This window comes from Pseudophryne corroboree, chromosome 8, assembly GCF_028390025.1.
Source record: "Pseudophryne corroboree isolate aPseCor3 chromosome 8, aPseCor3.hap2, whole genome shotgun sequence".
In the NCBI taxonomy this organism is placed as follows: Eukaryota; Metazoa; Chordata; class Amphibia; order Anura; family Myobatrachidae; genus Pseudophryne; species Pseudophryne corroboree.
The window spans coordinates 436,310,866-436,332,321 of NC_086451.1; the positions used below are offsets into that span (position 1 = coordinate 436,310,866).

The following is a 21,456-nucleotide window of genomic DNA, read 5'->3' on the forward strand; positions in this document are numbered from 1 at the left end:
ACATAAAATATATATAAAGAGAGAAAGTGCATGGTGCAATACTAATCAGAGGCACCTTCAGACCATGTGACTCACACAAGCATATTTACTTATGTCAAACAGCAACCTCCCGAGTGACATATGGGTAAGGAAACCCTTAGAGACAAATAACGACTCACTTGTCAGGATGTTCTGCTTAGAGATCCACGGGATGGTTCAGAACGTCACCTTAAAATCCAAATTCCCAGTAGGGAAGAAACTCTAATAGTGTGATAACGTTTTTAACAGGTTTTATTAGCACTTTCACATAAACACAAAAAAAAATGGACTCTTACATTTTGAATAATAAAAACATGCTTACCTGGTGTCATGTATCATTAGGAGAGGTAGCGGTAGATGAGCCAACGCGTTTCGTCTCTTTACCACCTGTATGGGACTTCCTCAGGGGTGATTTGCCTGCCTTTTATGCCGGTCACCCTTCTTGGGGCCAGTGATCCAGGTATCTGGAATACAATGGTCATTATAATGTAGCTATGTGCAGCCTTCTAACCTTCACACAGGCCGAGCATCACTCTCTGTCTCAGTATTAAGTTACACAGTAGTCACCAGTGGCGGTTTTTACATAAGACTGCAGCCCCCCCCACTTGCCCCCCCCCTCCCCCCGTAAAAATTTGCCACACAGTGATTGTCAGCTCCTGATGACTGGCACACATTAGCTACCTGAGGTCCAGCGGTTGTGGTCGCACCCCCTCCTTCCTCACCGGAAAGTATGATGTCGCTGGGTCCTCTCCTTTCAGTGCAGCAGTAGGGCAGGCAGACACAAGCAGCAGGGAGCAGGCGACAGGCCAATCCTGTGAGGAGTTTAGCATGTAGCTGCTTCCTATTGGATGCTGCTACTGCTCATCATGCACAGGGCTGGAAACTCCCCCCCTCCTTGGACTGTTGGTACAAAGAGCGATTTGCAGTAATTGCTTCCAATTGGAAGTTATTCTATGCTGAATCGCCAGACCTACAGTGCTTCTAGGGGCTGCTGTCTGTGCAGCCCAAAAGCCATATGAATGCAGTGAGCATGCTCAGAGCTTCAGCAAGTCACTCAGGGCGGGATGTACTAAGCGGAAACTGCGGTAAACTCCCTGTTTACCGCATTTTCCTAATGTACTAACCCCCGGCCGGCAGGACAGCACCGCGGCGGGGTACGCCAGCGTACGTCCATAGAAGCCTATGGACTTCTCTCCGCGGCGCTGTGTGAGGGATCCGATCGGATCCCTCCCAGCATGCCCTGCGGCCGCCCCCGTCACCCCTCGCATGCGCAGACTGACTTCTGGGGCCGAATCCCGGAAGTCAGGCTGCCGCTGCGCATCGCGGAGGACAGCTCTTATCGGAAGAGCTGTCCTCCGCAATGCTGATCGCATATGTTAGTACATATGCGATCAGCATCGTGGCGCAGGGCGGCGATGGGCGGCGATGTACATTAGTACATCCCGCCCTCAGTGTGATGCTGCTGAGGGAAGGTATGCAGTGCACCAAAGAGACGCTGCAAAAAATATATTGTCGATAAAGATGTATTTTAATTACCGCTGAGCCCCTTTGAATAAGACTTTTTGTCTTTAAACTGTGAGTAGTGTTTGGAGCTTTAGGGGTATATAATTGTGTGTACATTGATAAACATTAAAGTTATCAAAAGTGAATCTTTTGCTGTGTACCTGTGTTTGTGTGCATATAAATACATCATTTATTTACAGTACACGCACACAGACACTGGTACAGAGCAACTCTAACAACCTGCAAAATGTAGACTGTTATGCAGATATTGGGGGGGATATCCAATTAGTGATAACTCGATTCTGCGATAAATTTCAGCATCGATAAATTACAGATGGAGCCCTTCTCATATATCCCTTTATTAGGATTAAATGAGCCAGGGCTGTCGGACTTAGGCCCTCATTCTGACCTGATCGGACGCTGCACTTCCTCGCAGCGGTGTGATCGGGTCTGGAATGCGCATGCGTGGCGTGCGCATTGCCCGGCGACAGTCGTCGCCGGGCAACGATGCTGACACGGAGAAAGCGATCGCAGCAGCGACCGCAAGAAGATTGACAGCAGGAAGGTGTTCTGGGGCGTCAACTGACCGTTGGAGGCCGTTTTCGGGGAGTGGTAAGAAAAACGCAGGCGTGTCCAGGCGAACGGAGGGCGAATGTCTGACGTCAAAGCCGAGCCCATCAACGCTGAGATCGTCGCACAGGGTAAGTATGTCCAGGGCTGGTCTTGATTTGTGAGAATTTTTTTTAGCATAGCCGGGCTGCACAAGTGATCGCAGCCCTGCTATGCTAAAATACACTCCCCCAAAGGCGGAGATTAGTTGATCGGAATGAGGGCCTTAATCCCCTGCTGTAATGACTTTGGGGGACATTTACTAAGCAGTGCTAAGAACGGAGAAGTGAGCCAGTGGAGAAGTTGCTCCATCAACCAATCAGCAGCTCTATATAATTTTATAGTATGCAAATTATAGATGTTACTTCAGTGCTGATTGGTTGCCATAGGCAGCTTCTCCACTGGCTCACTTCTCCGCTCCTATCACTGCTTAGTAAATGTCCCCCTTAATCCCCTGCTGTATTGTTCTCTCTGTATTGTATTGCAGATGAGAACAATAGATGAAAGGTTTATGCTAATACGTCTTGGTGCACCATGGCGCAGCAAAGAAGCCTAGATGAGCGAGGCTCCATCTGTATTGCCGATAAGTCTCCATAGGGTTTAGTGCGGATCTCTCTCCGCCATCTCTTAGTGGGGGATTTGTAGTGAAAAATACCTATTTTAAGGTAAATATGTTGGGATTTGGTTCAGAACCCCTGGGACGGGTTCAGGATGATTTACCGGTGGCCATACGCAAAGAGTCCCCTTGCGGTCTCACTGCGCTCATCACACTGCGCTTGCCGCGCTGCAGGCTCGGTGGCTAGCAGCGCTCACCGCAGGTTCTATTCCCACTCTATGGGTTTCATGGACACCTGCGAGCGGGAATAGCCCTGTTGCAACGGCATTGCCAGCTGCCGGGATTCCGGCGTCGGTATCCTGAACGCCGGGATCCCGACAGGTGGCAAATTAAACGTATACCCCTGGGACACCCCCTGAATGACTAATTAGGCACTTAGACGTTTTTAATTATGTTTAATTGGCCATTAATGACATTAAATTTTTGAGGTAAAAAAAAGCAAAGCGATGGAAATTGGGGTACAGTGTATTGGACAGGTATATTGGGGTGTTTTATGTGTGTGGCAAGTGTTTTTAGACTTGCAGATGGGAGTAATCGGTCCGTTTCCACTTTTTAAAGTCCCCTAAATTGACCCAAATATATACTTATACCCATTTTTATGTTAAAATGTCATATGTCATAGCAACTTTATGCCATAGTGTAAGGTGATTTTAAAGTAGATTATCTGTGTGTGGTGTTCCGTGTGCAAGCAGCAAGGCAATTGCAGCCCCCTTAAGTCCAAAGGCAGGAGCCGCCACTGGTACTCACCTCTTTTCTGACTCTCTGCCCCTTCCTTTCTCCCTCTCCCCCTGCACATCATGCTGCTCCCAAGCACAGGAAATACATCACAATAACCCCTGCACCCACATGGGCTTTCAGACCCAGACTGCCCACAATATACCTTCACACAGGGACAGCAAAAGCACTGGGCACACCCAGGGCATCCGTTCTCCCACTGGAATGTGCCCTCTCTCCTCCAAGAGGGAAATCCCCACACACCTGGTGCTTCTTACCTCAGCAGAAGGGAAAGAGTGGAGGGGACCTCTCCTGCTCTCCTTAGTTTGGGAGAATAGCGCTGGACATTGTCCTCCTACCCAGGGGCACTGTAGTGCCACTCTTCTGTGCCACAGACTACTTGTAGCAGCTTAGAAGTAATAGATAGAAGTAATAATAATAATAATTTAAAAAAACAAGCACTGGATGGGTGACGGTATGGCAAGGTCCGGCTTATGGTGGTTCTGGCTCCACTCTAACTCACTTGAATCTGAAGACCCACATTCCCCCCCAACCCCCCACCACCACCTTCCCCATCCTTACCCTCATTCAGTTCTGTGGAGTTAACTAGGGAACATCCACAAGTAATTAACCAATGGACTCGGCTAGACAATAGATTAACGCTCCACCATCCTGCCTCTAAAGTGCACTTGGCCTTGTTGGTCAGGATTCAGGTCTTTCAACTAATGCTTCCTATTTCTGTTTCCCCCCCTTCTCCGTCCTGTGGTCACATAACATGCAAGCTGTTTCCACCATCCAGCTCTTCTTCCTCAGACCATGGGATATATGCATCAATGCTTGGAGAGTGATAATGTGGAGAGAGATAATGTACCAACTAATCAGCTCATATCTGTCCTTTTTCAACATGACAGCCACGAGCTGATTAGCTGGTACTTTATCTCTCTCCATTTTATCTCTCTAAGGCTTAGTACATAGGTTTTAAATGTAACTCTGTAAGGCAGAGTTCCCAGTTCATTAGGGTTTTGACTCATTTTCTAGTAATCAATAAAGGGGGGGGGGGATTTGAAAATGTAAATGAATGGATTTGATGTTTTCCTCCAAGCAATTGCATTTACTAGCCAAGGGAGACTCCCTGTAATAGTGGTAAACTCCCACACTCCCTGAACAGTATAGCACTCTCCCTTAGGCCAGGCTGGGTGATTTTATGCCATCACTCTTCCCCCACCATGGAGAAAACAGTGGGGAGAAAATTAAGGAAGATATGTGCTACAATAAAATGGCTGCTACCCTCTAACACACTGATGTCTACAAGAGTGGCTGTATTTCTACAGCTTTGGGGCTCATTTACATGTAAGTAGTCATACTTACCCACTCTCCCACAAGTTGCGGGAGACTCCCGATTTTTCGGGTAGTCCCCCCGCACCCATGGGAGTGTGGCTGCATCCTACCCACTTCCTAGTGAGGCGGGCAGGATGAGGAAATGACAGAGGAAATCGGGATGTCGAATGAAAGGGGCGGGGCTACATGCTGTGATTTTGTGTCATTTAGCCACACACCTCCCATAGACCTGCGGATCACGTTGTTTTTTTGTACGGGGTCAAGTGACATGACAACCCAGCCTGCCCCCCAAAGTTCCAAGCAGTGTCTTCTCTATGGGCTTCTCCCGAAGAGGAGACCTGTATAGATAAGTATGCTCTACGGGGGAGCAGTACATGTCCTCTTCTGCGCGATACACATAGGTGCTGGGGTTTGCTTTCTGCCTTCCTCTGGATCTACATAGTAAGCATTTATGAATGTTAGGCCTTAATGAAGCTGTGTGTTACATCCACACCAAGTCCTAACATATAATATATCTAATCTCATGTGGCACACAAACCACCGTTAATTTGACTTGTTATTTATGAAACATCAGATAAGACAGGCTAATGGTGCGTACACACTAGACGACATCCTCCGTCGGACTGCATACATTGGCCCCCACTCCGTCCCCCTCCCCCCTCGCTTGTAGATGCCGACACCCAGGGCCAGACTGCCCATCTGGCGCTTCTGGCAAATGTCAGATGGGCCAATGGCCTGGTGGGCCATTCCGGTTAACAGAGAGCTGGAAAGGCCGCGCGTAGCGCAGCTTCCGGCTCTCTGGTTTGTTCCCCACTGCTGCTGCCCGTAGTGCCCTATTGCTAAGCAATATGAGGGCGTGCCCGTGCACGCCTTTTGCATCACGCGCATACCCTTTCACGTGTGTGCGCACGCGGAGGCCAGGGCCCAAAAGAGGTCCAAGTCTGTCCCTGCCGGCACCCCCGCCAGGTCTCGTAATTAATGACATAGCATCATTTGCAAGTCGTCTAGTGTGTGCCCACCTTAAGAATGACGAGGTATATACACCCTTACAGCTTCCATAGCAATAAAGATAAATAATTTAAGCCAAGTGCGGCCAATCAAGTGCAAATCATTATTTGGTCACCAGCAAGTGCCACCACCTGTATATAACAGCAGCACCTCTGGCAGTAGGGTCTGGAACATTGATGCTTGTGGTAACCCCAGGGTATGCGGATGATAGATTGGCAGACCAATAAGTCGACACCATATTGACGACATATTTTAGATTAATAGGTACAAAAGGTCAACAGTTGAAAGGTCAATATGCATTAAGGTCGACAAGTTCAAAATGTCGACATGAGAATTGTCGACACACAAATGTTCGACACGGGATTTTTTTAAACAATTTTTTTTTCTATGGATTCCCAGCTGTTTATTGATTTACTGTCTACGTGGACTAGGATTGGGAATAGTAACCTGTGCCAAGAGCAGCGAGCCACCTTGCTTGAAGCGTGGCCAGTGAGGCGAGACCATGAGAGTACCACCTTTTTTATGATGAAACATACAAAATGAAACAACAAAAAAAGTTTAAAAAACAAGTGTCGACCATTCATATGATTCAAAGTCCATTACTCCGCAGTGTTTACATACATAGAACAATGAAGGCATCTGCCAATCTTCCCAGCAGTGGATGGCTCTACAAGCTTCTGAATCATGGGGTTAAAAACCGGTTTCCCACGTGACTTAATGTATGTTTTATTAGCTACATGAAGACTTTTATATATTATTGTCACATGACATAACACATATTAGAACTCGGTGGAGGCTAGATGGTTGTTAATTACATTCTGACATGTACAAACACATCTGTAAAAAGCTTCTCTTTCACGTGACTGCATTATGAGTGTATGTTATATGTAATGAAGTAAGAGTATATTATATGACGTCACAGCATTGATTAATGTTATCGTGTGAAATATACCTGGATGGGACTAAACAGCCGGATGAGAAAACATCAATGGCATCTTACCTGTGCGGGAAGGATCCAGGTCACAGTGCAGTGACAACGGGTTAGCCGGGGCGATGCGACCTGGGACCCGTTCACTGCATAAAGAAAAGGCGGCAATTGGAGATCATTTCATCTCCAAATGCCACCTCCGCACATGTCAGCGGTGACATCACCAACCCGGCAATCTACCGGATCGGGCCGCTGTCTGTAAGGCCTCTCTTGATAGGTCGTACCCGGGAAGCACCTATTACAGCTCCCGGGTGCGACATATTATTTTAGCATAAAAGCGGTATTAGATTGCTCAAATACACGGGGCAGTGTCAGTATCCGGCGGCGCTCCCCTAGAGTTAAAATAATGACTGATAACAAGAGGAGAAAAGAAATGCTTATTTATGGGGGCACTAATTTCAAATCAATGATTTAAAAAGTTCTTAATTTCAATAAAAAGACATACATGAGCCAAGATGACTCTCTTAGTGTAAAGAAGTGATAATTCTTCTACATGCATCTAAGCTGATTGCCGGAACTCAGTGTGCGGCCAGGTCTGAATGACCCCCTTTATCTCCGTCCAAAGCTTAGTAAATAGACTCCCATGTTTGATGTTGCTTTATTGTATACTGCATTTTTACCATATTAATGTACATATATATATATATATATATATATATATATGCTGTTATTATTACCATATTAATGTACATATATATATGCTGTTATTATTACCATATTAATGTACATATATTTCGCAGTTCGGATATACGTTGATTTCATTGTAGATGACTCTAGGCGGACGGATGAATAATCCGCATAGAGGACTTGATTGATTGATTGATTTGATTGCCAGCTGCAATACCACATAATGCTTTCAATTATTCATTATATCAATACTGCATAATAATCATATATTTTTAAATACTGTAATGAGTTTCGGCAATCACTTAGATGCATGTAGAATTATCACTTGTATACACTAAGAGTGTCCTCTTGGCTCATTAAGTGTTGTATGTCTATTTATTGAAATTAATATAGTTTTTTAATCATTGAAGTAGTGATCCCATAAAAAAAGAGTTTCTGTCTTAAAAACAAACCATACACACTAAGGGGACCATCAATATTGACTTGTATGGTATTATGGTGATCATCTCCTGTTATTCCTGCAATTCCCAAATACCTAATTAGATGTTTGTTCTCTTTCTGTCTCCTGTTCGCTCTCTACGCAGGCTCCCTAAATGTGATCTCCAAGAGCTCGTCCCTCCCCATGCTCACCTTTCTCCTCCTATGGTACCTGGCCATACCAGGAGGCCACGCCTTCTTCCCCAACTTCTGGTCCAAATTCCTATCCTTTACCTGGGGATCTTCAACGCATCAGGACCTGACGGAGGAGGCGGTGCTTAACGTCACCCTGCAAATCCTGATCGACAACAAACATCCTACCCGGCCTCCACTTCGCTGGGAGGACTTTGAGGTAAGTGTAAATTGCCATATTTAGATAGGACTTACATCAATACTTACCACACACACACAAAAAGCCGACCCATCATCTTTGGCTCTCTAGGGCCTTATATCTGTGAGCGTTCCAGAAATCCTGGCCTGCACACATTACTGTATGTGTATTATACATTATTTGCACAGAAGTGAAGCAAGAGTGGAGTATGGGGGGTAAGTATTAAGTCAACCTGTGTCGTCTGCCCCAAAGAAATAACCCAGGGCAGTCAGTACATAGACACAATCTCCTTGCGGGTCATTTACATTTACAGTATCTGATAAAGAGCCTAATGCACAGTGGAATGCAAGTTGGGCATAATTCCCCCCACACTTCATTAGCGGAACTAAATTAGCATATACATTACCTCCATATTTGTACGCTTGGTTGATCACTATCAATGCGCATATGCACTGGTCCCAGGGCCAGTTTATGGACCTAGGGCTGAAAATGTCCAAGAGCCCATACTGAGAAGGGGAGGAGCTGAGACCAGTGTTGTGTGGGTGTGGCTAGTGATGTGTGGGTGTGGCTAGGGATGTGTGGGTGTGGTTAGAACCATGTAGGCGTGTACACTCCCTACACACCATCAGCCATACTGTCTCCCTAAATACATAAAAATAGAATGATTATGATTTACGGGCAACTGTGTGGCCAGCTAGGCAGCTGGTCATTGTGATGCTGCCATGATGATGGGCCTATTTTTATATGGAGGCCTGGAGCTGTAGCTCCATATGCCCTTTGTTAATCTGGCCCTGACCATCCCTATACAACGCGCTTCTGTAAAACCGATGTAAATACACTTCCGTTTAACTCGCGGTTCTGCTGATGCTCCATATCTGAACTTTGCCTGTGTGAGAATGCTCCTGCTAAAGCCCGGTTACACCCATATAGTTGCCAGTCATTCCAGGGCGTGGTCAGCTCAAATCCACGCACAATACTGTATGCTCCACCCACATCCTGCTCAGTATCATCCCAGAGGGAGGTAGTTGCTGTTTATTGTAATGAACTTGGGTGTGCTGCATTTATTATTATTATTATTATTATTATTATTGTTATTATTATTTTTATTATTATTATATTATTAATTATTTACAATATATATATATGTATTATTATTATTATTATTATTATTATTATTATTATTTTATTTTATTGAGAGGGAGTTGCAGTACATTAGATGAAACATTTTAACTTAGCCAAATTTCATATAATCGCTGGCAGGTATACAACTCATATACATGTATACAAGCGCAAGTTGAAGCAATGGATTACTAGAGCAGTTCATTATTGCTTCGGAGCGAGGACAGTTAGAGGTCTATTCATAAAGCAGTGAAAAGTGTGGAGATGTGAGCAAGTGGAGACGTTTCCCATGGCAACCAATCAGCATTGAAGAAACATTTTTAATTTGCATACTATACAATTGTACGGAGCAGCTGATTGGTTGCCGTGGGCAACTTCTCCACACGCTCACTTCTCCACTCTTTTCACTGCTTCATGAATAGACCCCTTACTCTGAAGAGCAGCTAACCCCATAATCCCCAGAGGGCGGGATGTACTAAACGGAAAATGTAGTGCATCCCGCCCTAACACTGCTGCTGAGGTATCACTGTTACTTACCACACTATATGCCGGCCTTCCGCACACGCATGACCTGAGGTCACCGCGCATGGGCACTGGTGGGATTCGCTCGGATCTTTCTTCACAACCCCGGAACTCCTGAAGATGGCATTGGTTCCTGCGAGCAAATTGTGAAAGCTTTCGGTTTTTGGAGTCTGCTGAATACTAGGTGTCCCCATGGGGCCCCTAATAATGAATGTGTCCCTTACTGAAAACATGAGGAAACTCTAGACATGATCACTACGAGCGTCACTGAGATTTACATTTGTCCCATGACGTTATCTTTAGGTCCTCTTTAAACCATGAGGATTTAGGTGACCACGTAGGGTCAACTACTGTAATAGTGTCACCAGCCCTGTGCTTTATGCTACCTTTAATGTTAAGCTGTTTCTTTGTATGGGTGCCCACTTTTGGTTATCCCAAAAGGTATTTCTGATCTGTGGAGACATTTTGCACCTGATAATGCTCCCACATAGTCCGACGGACAGTGGGAGGTAGCTTACAACATGGCTTCAGCTATGCTACCGTTATCTGGTATTTTCATGATAGCACTTTAGAATACCTCTGGCTAAAACTATTGCACAATATAGTTTGCAGGCTACATAAGGACAGAATTTATATGTATACAATGATTACATTAAAATATAATGTAACACTGGACACAAAGCTAGCCCAGAGCAGAGTGTATGTTAAGCCCATGTTTTCCCCTGTTAGATACTGACACACTGATATGTGTAGCAATTCCCCTAAAGCCAGATTAAGGGGGACACAGGGCATACTATACCCCCCCCCCCATCCTCCCCGGCCGAAGCACATTGACATTACTAGCTTTCCCTCTTGTGCAGCAGCAGAATCAGGCAGCCAGAATGCAAACAGGACAGTACGTAGTGCAGACAGAGACACAGGAGTATCAGGATTCAGAGAGAGATACACACACACACACACACACACACACACACACACACACACACACACACGTTGCAAAAAAATTGTCTTCGTTCCACTACAAGAAAACTTTATAAAATAGTTGTTTCTCAATTAGGTACAGCTAGAAACAGTACCCAGGTATTATTAAACTATTAGTTTAAATCTAATATATCCTTTTGGTTTAAATTTAATATACACAATCCATGCGTCCCAACATGACCCATTCCAGGAGGGACAAAATGCTCTCTACCTGGACTTTCTTAATTTATGATTACAATCACTTGCGTTGAAATACCTTCTTATCAATTAAGTAGTTCAACACAGGTGACACCAATCCTATATTAAGAGGGAAGTCCAGGAGCAGATCATTTTGTCCCTCCTGGAATGGGTCATGTTGGGAGATATGCACAATCTAATTTACTGTACCCCCGTTCCCCAGGCCTCCCCTGTCTTAAGTGCCCTGGGCTTAATCCGGCCTTGATTTGCCCTCTGATATCCCGTGTGGTAACTTGTGTTGACCATATGTGTGTCGACCATTTTCCTGTCGACCTTTTGAACCTCTTGACGTTTTGACCCTGTTGACCTTTAAACCCTGTCAACCTAATGTTTCTCGACTATTAGTGGTTGACCTATTGACTGTAGACCTTTTTAGTCTAGATCTGTAGACCGGATACCAATCTCACCTGACCACATACTCATCACATACTCCCTGCTTCCTGTTCCTGACACTTGTACGTGATGTTTCTCTAACGTCCTAGTGGATGCTGGGGACTCCGTCAGGACCATGGGGAATAGCGGCTCCGCAGGAGACAGGGCACAAAAAGTAAGCTTTTAGGATCACATGGTGTGTACTGGCTCCTCCCCCTATGACCCTCCTCCAAGCCTCAGTTAGGTTTTTGTGCCCGTCCGAGCAGGGTGCAATCTAGGTGGCTCTCATAAAGAGCTGCTTAGAAAAAGTTTTTTAGGTTTCTTATTTTCAGTGAGTCCTGCTGGCAACAGGCTCACTGCTACGAGGGACTTAGGGGAGAGAAGTGAACTCACCTGCGTGCAGGATGGATTTGCTTCTTAGGCTACTGGACACCATTAGCTCCAGAGGGATCGAACACAGGCCCAGCCATGGAGTCCGGTCCCGGAGCCGTGCCGCCGACCCCCCTTGCAGATGCCGAAGTTGAAGAGGTCCAGAGGTCCGGAAACAGGCGGCAGAAGACTTTCAGTCTTCATAAGGTAGCGCACAGCACTGCAGCTGTGCGCCATTGTTGTCGGCACACTTCACACCAGCGGTCACTGAGGGTGCAGGGCGCTGGGGGGGGCGCCCTGGGCAGCAATGTATAATACCTTTTTCTATGGCTAAAATACATCACATATAGCCCTTGAGGCTATATGGATGTATTTAACCCCTGCCATATATCGCAAACTCCGGGAGAAGAGCCCGCCATTTTAGGGGGCGGGGCCTATTCTCCTCAGCACACAGCGCCATTTTCCTGCTCAGCTCCGCTGTGAGGAAGGCTCCCAGGACTCTCCCCTGCACAGCACTACAGAAACAGGGTAAAACAGAGAAGGGGGGCATATTTTGGCGATATTTTTATATATTAAGCGCATATAACAGAAACAACACCTTTTAGGGTTGTTTATATACATTTTTATAGCGCTTTGGTGTGTGCTGGCAAACTCTCCCTCTGTCTCCCCAAAGGGCTAGTGGGGTCCTGTCTTCGATAAGAGCATTCCCTGTGTGTCTGCTGTGTGTCGGTACGTGTGTGTCGACATGTATGAGGACGATGTTGGTGTGGAGGCGGAGCAATTGCCGGTAATGGTGATGTCACCCCCTAGGGAGTCGACACCGGAATGGATGGCTTTAATTATGGAATTACGTGATAATGTTAGCACGCTGCAAAAGTCAGTTGACGACATGAGACGGCCGGAAAACCAGTTAGTACCTGTCCAGGCGTCTCAGGCACCGTCAGGGGCTGTAAAACGTCCCTTACCTCAGTCAGTCGACACAGGTACCGACACAGATGAATCTAGTGTCGACGGTGAAGAAAGAAACGTATTTTCCAATAGGGCCACACGTTATATGATCACGGCAATGAAGGAGGCTTTGCATATCTCTGATACTGCAGGTACCTCAAAGGGGGGTATTATGTGGGGTGTGAAAAAACTACCTGTAGCTTTTCCAGAATCAGAGGAATTGAATGACGTGTGTGATGAAGCGTGGGTTAACCCCGATAGAAAACTGCTAATTTCAAAGAAGTTATTGGCATTATACCCTTTCCCACCAGAGGTTAGGGCGCGCTGGGAAACACCCCCTAGGGTGGATAAGGCGCTCACACGCTTATCAAAACAAGTGGCGTTACCGTCTCCTGATACGGCCGCCCTCAAGGATCCAGCTGATAGGAGGCTGGAAACTACCCTGAAGAGTATATACACACATACTGGTGTTATACTGCGACCAGCAATAGCCTCAGCCTGGATGTGCAGTGCTGGGGTGGTGTGGTCGGATTCCCTGACTGAAAATATTGATACCCTGGATAGGGACAGTATTTTATTGACTATAGAGCAATTAAAGGATGCTTTTCTTTATATGCGAGATGCTCAGAGGGATATTTGCACTCTGGCATCGAGAGTAAGTGCGATGTCCATATCTGCCAGAAGAAGTTTATGGACGCGACAGTGGTCAGGTGATGCGGATTCCAAACGGCATATGGAAGTATTGCCGTATAAAGGAGAGGAATTATTTGGGGTCGGTCTATCGGATCTGGTGGCCACGGCAACAGCCGGAAAATCCACTTTTTTACCTCAGGTCACCTCCCAACAGAAAAAGACACCGTCTTTTCAGCCGCAGTCCTTTCGTTCCTATAAGAACAAGCGGGCAAAAGGACAGTCATATTTGCCCAGAGGCAAAGGAAGGGGTAAGAGGGTGCAGCAAGCAACTACTTCCCACGAACAGAAGCCCTCCCCGGCTTCAACAAAGCCCTCAGCATGACGCTGGGGCTGTGCAAGCGGACTCAGGGGCGGTGGGGGGTCGACTAAAGATTTTCAACACACAGTGGGCGCGCTCACAGGTGGACCCTTGGATCCTGCAGGTAGTATCTCAGGGTTACAAGTTGGAATTCGAAAAGTCTCCCCCTCGCCGGTTCCTAAAGTCTGCTTTACCAACGTCTCCCTCAGAAAGGGCGACGGTATTGGAAGCCATTCACAAGCTGTATTCTCAGCAGGTGATAGTCAAGGTACCCCTCCTACAACAGGGAAAGGGGTATTATTCCACACTATTTGTGGTACCGAAGCCGGACGGTTCGGTAAGACCTATTCTAAATCTGAAATCCTTGAACCTGTACATACAGAAATTCAAGTTCAAGATGGAGTCACTCAGAGCAGTGATAGCGAATCTGGAAGAAGGGGACTTCATGGTGTCCCTGGACATAAAAGATGCTTATCTGCATGTCCCAATTTACCCTTCACACCAAGGGTATCTCAGGTTCGTGATACAAAACTGTCATTATCAGTTTCAAACGCTGCCGTTTGGTTTGTCCACGGCACCTCGGGTCTTTACCAAGGTAATGGCCGAAATGATGGTTCTTCTACGAAGAAAAGGCGTATTAATTATCCCTTACTTGGACGATCTCCTGATAAGGGCAAGGTCCAGAGAACAGCTGGAAGTCGGAGTAGCACTAACCCAAGTAGTGCTTCAACAACACGGGTGGATTCTGAATCTTCCAAAATCTCAATTGACCCCGACGACACATCTGCTGTTCCTGGGAATGATTCTGGACACTGTTCAGAAAAAGGTGTTTCTCCCGGAGGAGAAAGCAAGGGAGTTATCCGAACTTGTCAGGAACCTCCTAAAACCTGGAAATGTGTCAGTACATCAATGCACAAGAGTCCTGGGAAAGATGGTGGCTTCTTACGAAGCAATTCCATTCGGCAGATTCCACGCACGAATATTTCAGTGGGATCTGCTGGACAAATGGTCCGGATCGCATCTGCACATGCATCAGCGGATAACACTGTCACCAAGAACAAGGGTGTCTCTTCTGTGGTGGTTGCAGAGTGCCCATCTGTTAGAGGGCCGCAGATTCGGCATACAGGACTGGGTCCTGGTGACTACGGATGCCAGCCTACGAGGCTGGGGAGCAGTCACACAGGGAAGAAACTTCCAGGGCGTGTGGTCGAACCTGGAGACGTCTCTTCACATAAATATACTGGAGCTAAGAGCGATTTACAATGCTCTAAGCCTGGCAAAACCGCTGCTTCAGGGTCAGCCGGTGTTGATCCAGTCGGACAACATCACGGCAGTCGCCCACGTAAACAGACAGGGCGGCACGAGAAGCAGAAGAGCAATGACAGAAGCTGCAAGGATTCTTCGCTGGGCGGAAAATCATGTCATAGCACTGTCAGCAGTGTTCATTCCGGGAGTGGACAACTGGGAAGCAGACTTCCTCAGCAGACACGACCTCCACCCGGGAGAGTGGGGACTTCATCCAGAAGTCTTCCACATGATTGTGAACCGTTGGGAAAAACCAAAGGTGGACATGATGGCGTCCCGCCTCAACAAGAAACTGGACAGATATTGCACCAGGTCAAGAGACCCTCAGGCAATAGCTGTGGACGCTCTGGTAACACCGTGGGTGTACCAGTCCGTGTATGTGTTTCCTCCTCTGCCTCTCATACCAAAGGTACTGAGAATTATACGGCTACGGGGAGTAAGAACAATACTCGTGGCTCCGGATTGGCCGAGAAGGACTTGGTACCCGGAACTTCAAGAGATGCTCACGGAAGAGCCGTGGCCTCTACCGTTAAGAAGGGATCTGCTTCAGCAGGGACCTTGTATGTTCCAAGACTTACCGCGACTGCGTTTGACGGCATGGCGGTTGAACGCCGGATTCTAAAAGAAAAGGGCATTCCAGAGGAAGTTATTCCTACCTTGATTAAAGCCAGGAAGGAAGTGTCCGCACAACATTATCACCGCATTTGGAGAAAATATGTTGCGTGGTGTGAGGCCAAGAAGGCCCCAACGGAGGAATTTCAATTGGGTCGATTCCTACATTTCCTGCAGGCAGGATTGTCTATGGGCCTCAAATTGGGGTCTATTAAGGTTCAAATTTCGGCCTTATCGATTTTCTTCCAGAAAGAATTGGCTTCAGTGCCTGAAGTACAAACCTTTGTCAAAGGTGTACTACATATACAGCCCCCGATTGTGCCTTCAGTGGCACCGTGGGATCTCAACGTAGTTTTGGATTTTCTCAAATCCCATTGGTTTGAGCCGCTCAAATCGGTAGATTTGAAGTATCTTACATGGAAAGTAACCATGCTACAGGCCCTGGCTTCAGCCAGGAGAGTATCAGAGTTGGCGGCTTTATCGTACAAAAGCCCATATCTGATTTTCCATTCGGACAGGGCAGAACTGCGGACGCGTCCTCAGTTTCTGCCTAAGGTGGTTTCGGCTTTTCACTTGAACCAGCCTATTGTGGTGCCTGCGGCTACTAGCGACTTGGAGGACTCCAAGTTGCTGGACGTTGTCAGAGCATTGAAAATATATATTTCAAGGACGGCTGGAGTCAGAAAATCTGACTCGCTGTTTATCCTGTATGCACCCAACAAGATGGGTGCTCCTGCGTCTAAGCAGACGATTGCTCGTTGGATCTGTAGCACAATCCAACTTGCACATTCTGTGGCAGGCCTGCCACAGCCTAAATCTGTAAATGCCCACTCCACAAGGAAGGTGGGCTCATCTTGGGCGGCTGCCCGAGGGGTCTCGGCATTACAACTTTGCCGAGCAGCTACGTGGTCAGGGGAGAACACGTTTGTAAAATTTTACAAATTTGATACTCTGGCTAAGGAGGACCTGGAGTTCTCTCATTCGGTGCTACAGAGTCATCCGCACTCTCCCGCCCGTTTGGGAGCTTTGGTATAATCCCCATGGTCCCGACGGAGTCCCCAGCATCCACTAGGACGTTAGAGAAAATAAGAATTTACTTACCGATAATTCTATTTCTCATAGTCCGTAGTGGATGCTGGGCGCCCATCCCAAGTGCGGATTGTCTGCAATACTTGTACATAGTTATTGTTACAAAAATCGGGTTATTATTGTTGTGAGCCATCTTTTCAGAGGCTTCTTCGTTGTTATCATACTGTTAACTGGGTTCAAATCACAAGTTGTACGGTGTGATTGGTGTGGCTGGTATGAGTCTTACCCGGGATTCAAGATCCTTCCTTATTGTGTACGCTCGTCCGGGCACAGTACCTAACTGAGGCTTGGAGGAGGGTCATAGGGGGAGGAGCCAGTACACACCATGTGATCCTAAAAGCTTACTTTTTGTGCCCTGTCTCCTGCGGAGCCGCTATTCCCCATGGTCCTGACGGAGTCCCCAGCATCCACTACGGACTATGAGAAATAGAATTATCGGTAAGTAAATTCTTATTTTTATGTGTGTGGTCCGTAAGGCCTGTACCCCAAGATCATGTGACCGTATGACGTCTGCAGCCTGACTCACCACACACAGGAAAGTGCCCTATCAGTGACTGTGTGTGAGATCCCACTGACAGGACTGAGCTACCCAGCCGCAGGAGTGTTCAGGTGTTGTGCTGCAGCATCACTGACTGTCCACCCTCCATGCACTGTCCACTGTCATTGTCTTACTCCCTACTCAGTCCAAGTTCAGGATTTCATACCTCTGTGTTCCTGCACTGAGCTTTTGTAGGTAACCGTACCTGACGTACAAGGTAAATTAATGAGCAGTGTGTGTTGGTGTAAGTTTGAAGAGCTTCCTTGGGGTGTTAAATGAACGATGGAACCCTCCTTGTGTAGCTATGACCCCTCTTCCCCCTGTCATCACTGGGCTGCCTCTCATGTGTTTTTTGACCTAGTTATCAAATACTGTTGCCCTTAGACTATATGGAAACTGCTGTCTCTGCATGTTTAACCCTCAATCAAACGCAGCTGGCCTGACAGGCACCGCAAAGCTGTTCTCGCTCCCCTCTCCGCCCCAAGGTGGCGCAGAGGCCTGTCCCTCCTAGTACCTTCCTATCTCTAGGTGCTGTTCGAAACCCCCCTAGTCAGTTTTCCCGCCGCCTGCGTGGAGTGCAGTCAATGTCGGACTGGGGCATGTAGGGCCCACCGGGGGAATGCAGTGGTAGGGGCCCATGTTAGGGGTGTGGCCAGTCCGCAGAGGGTGTGTGGCCTGCCACCTCATTGGTTTGACTAGCCATTAGAGAGTGCAACGTCTGGGCCCCTTCATAAATATATACAGTAAATTCAGCTGCTGCATGCATGATAATGTACCAGATTAATAACAGATTAATAACAGCAATGCACTGTAGAAAATACACCATAGTCCAGTATAAGATAACATATGTATAATGTATAATTCAAGTGCACAGTCTGGAACCTGATTCTTAGTGCAGTAGGTGGGCCCCCAGGCAGTGGGGCCCACCGGTGGTTTCCCCTGTACCCCTGTGGGCCAGTCCTAGCCTGAGTGCAGTAGTGACCCTCCTGGCCTCTCGGGCCCATTGCGCCCAAACTCCTTCGATTTTTGAAGGTTCGTATTACCTTTTATTTTCATCTATTAATTGTTTATTTTGCTCATTTTATGAATGAAAATGACAAAGGTTGTGGATATTTTGCGGACATATGTAGGTTTGTCCAGGGGGGCCTCTCAGGCACACTGCGCCTTCAAATTTCAGTATTTTTTGTTTTACTTTGAGGTTTTTTTAAATCAGATTTTGAATATTCTCTCTTTGTACGTCCTAATGAAGGTCATTGATCCCTTTAAGAGCGTTAGAATTGAGTTAATTAGACGGTAATCATGATTTTTTTTAACAGACACCTGTCAGGCGCACTGCCCGTGAACCCAGGAGTCCAAGAGGTGCGCCTGACGGAGGGTTAATCACAGAATAAAGGGTTACTTGAATGTTTAACAATGCAGAAGGCTTTGAAATTCTCCTGCTTTCCGTCTAACACCAATCACATCAGCGATCTCCATAGTGTACTAGGGGACGGTATTTAGCAAGATCTGCAAAACATAGCTTTCTGAATCTTGCATGCATGGGCAATCACCATCTTCAAGTGGTATTAGCCATTACCTTGAATGGAGCATCCAGGTGGGCTGAGGGTGATCTCTGCACTGTGTATGTGCGGGAAAGTTGCGTATTTGCAGGAGTGGTGACCGGGTCCAAAACTAGAAGTGAAGTGATCATATATGTCAGTGATTTTCAACCTTTATTTACTCACGGCACACCGAACAATATTTTAAATTCCCAAGGCACACCATCAGTTCCCCACAGAAAAATAAATAAAAAACACACATTGGCCCTCACAGTAAAAAAAAATTCCACACATACATTGGCCTACACAGGAAAAACAATCACATTGCTCCCCACATAAATCCTATTGCTCCCTACATGAATTATTCACATTGTTCCCCCCATAAATCCTTATTCTCCCCACATAAATCCTATTGAAATCTTATTGTTCCCCACAGGAGAAATAAAATAACAAATATTAGCCCTTACTGGTCAGCTGTCCTCCTCCCTGTTCCTCAGTGGCGGGGGTTGTTCATAGTGGAGTGCTGCAAATACTGAGCAGCAGGCAGTCTGGGAGGTGTGGATGTGGGTGGACAAGGAAAGCTGTGGATGCAGGCGGGAACTGGAAGATGTGTATGCAGGCGGGTGGGCTGGCTGGGTGGTGAGACGCGGCGGCCGTGACCTATGATATCACACCGCCGCGTCATCAAGGCATAGGTCACGGCCGGAGCACGACTGATCCTACAGTTCACTCTGAAGGTGCAGGAAGCTGCTCTGGTTCCGCGGCACACCTTGCAACTGGATGTGGCACACTAGTGTCCCACGGCACACTGGTTGAAAAAGCCTGATATATGTGATCACTTTACCTCTTACTGATCGCCGGAAGGACTGTTATTGGAGTCCCTGGGCAGAATGCATCAAGCATTGCATTTTAAAAGTTGTGCATCCCGCCACTGATCGCATGTGTTTAGTGACGCTGCATACATGTAGATTTGTGAATAAAAATGAAAAAGCAGCTTTTCTGGTAACCGCTGTCCTTTGTGGTGTGGGGACGCCAGGGTTTATGCATGCACGGCGGCAGGGGGAGGGGGTACGACGATGACACTGGGAATCCTATTGAATCCATCTAAGGGAAGGCTTCTATTAGGCAACACCATGCCATTGCCTTGTACTTATGGTCCTGCATCTGAAATATCCATTTACTCACACATGCAGCCTACTATGCCTGGGATCACACGTTCTGCATCTGCAATATCCACTTACTGCACACACGTGACTTACTACTCCATGCACCGGGTACCACATAGTCCTGTATCTGCAATATCCACTTACTGCATACATGTGACTCACTGTGCCATGCACCGGGTATCACATAGTCCTGCATCTGCAATATCCACTTACTGCATAGTGCATACACGTGACTCACTACTCTATGCACCTGGTACCACATACTGTAGTCCTGCATCTGCAATATCCACTTCCTGCATACACATGACTTACTACTCTATGCACCGGGTACCACATAGCCCTGCATCTGCAATATCCATTTACTGCATACATGTGACTCACTACTCTATGCACCGGGTACCACATAGTCCTGCATCTGCAATATCCATTTACTGCATACATGTGACTCACTGTGCCATGCACCGGGTACCACATAGTCCTGCATCTGCAATATCCACTTACTGCACACACGTGACTCACTGTGCCATGCACCGGGTATCACATAGTCCTGCATCTGCAATATCCACTTACTGCATACATGTGACTCACTACTCTATGCACCGGGTACCACATAGTCCTGCATCTGCAATATCCACTTACTGCATACACGTGACTTACTACTCTATGCATTGGGTACCACACAGTTCTGCATCTGCAATATCCATTTACTGCATACATGTGACTCACTGTGCCATGCACCGGGTACCACATAGTCCTGTATCTGCAATATCCACTTACTGCACACACGTGACTCACTGTGCCATGCACCGGGTATCACATAGTCCTGCATCTGCAATATCCACTTACTGCATACATGTGACTCACTACTCTATGCACCGGGTACCACATAGTCCTGCATCTGCAATATCCACTTACTGCATACACGTGACTTACTACTCTATGCATTGGGTACCACACAGTTCTGCATCTGCAATATCCACTTACTGCATACATGTGACTTACTACTCTATGCATCGGGTACCACATACTCCTGTATCTGCAATAGCCACTTACTGCATACATGTGACTCACTACTCTATGCACCGGGTACCACATGGTCCTGCATCTGCAATATCCACTTACTGCATACATGTGACTTACTACTCTATGCACCGGGTACCACATACTCCTGTATCTGCAATATCCACTTACTGCATACATGTGACTCACTGTGCCATGCACCGGGTACCACATAGTCCTGTATCTGCAATATCCACTTACTGCATACATGTGACTCACTGTGCCATGCACCGGGTACCACATAGTCCTGCATCTGCAATATCCACTTACTGCATACATGTGACTCACTACTCTATGCACCGGGTACCACATAGTCCTGTATCTGCAATATCCACTTACTGCATACATGTGACTCACTACTCTATGCACCGGGTACCACAT

At 46.9% G+C, this 21,456-nt stretch overlaps 1 protein-coding gene and 1 long non-coding RNA gene across 5 annotated transcripts in view; one reads left to right on the forward strand and one right to left on the reverse strand.

The window, feature by feature from the left end:
* The window catches only part of LOC134947927 (uncharacterized), a 2,486-nt gene extending 1,219 nt beyond the window's left edge, over positions 1-1,267 (reverse strand). For 2 of the 3 annotated variants that reach the window (XR_010182864.1, XR_010182865.1), the window contains exons 1-3: positions 700-1,267; positions 341-482; positions 159-207 (exon numbers count right to left, since the gene is read on the reverse strand). This is a non-coding gene — a long non-coding RNA (uncharacterized LOC134947927). Of the gene's footprint in view, positions 1-158; positions 241-340; positions 483-699 lie in introns of all 3 variants that reach the window. The other variant, XR_010182866.1, reaches the window with a different exon arrangement.
* The window catches only part of VWA7 (von Willebrand factor A domain containing 7), an 88,865-nt gene that overhangs the window by 5,379 nt on the left and 62,030 nt on the right, over positions 1-21,456 (forward strand). Inside the window, exons 1-2 of one of the 2 annotated variants that reach the window (XM_063938054.1) lie at positions 1,423-1,593; positions 8,006-8,250. In XM_063938054.1, the coding sequence (XP_063794124.1) occupies positions 8,044-8,250 (207 nt within the window). In that variant the 5' untranslated portion in view covers positions 1,423-1,593; positions 8,006-8,043. Of the gene's footprint in view, positions 1-1,422; positions 1,594-8,005; positions 8,251-21,456 lie in introns of those variants that run through there. The other variant, XM_063938053.1, reaches the window with a different exon arrangement.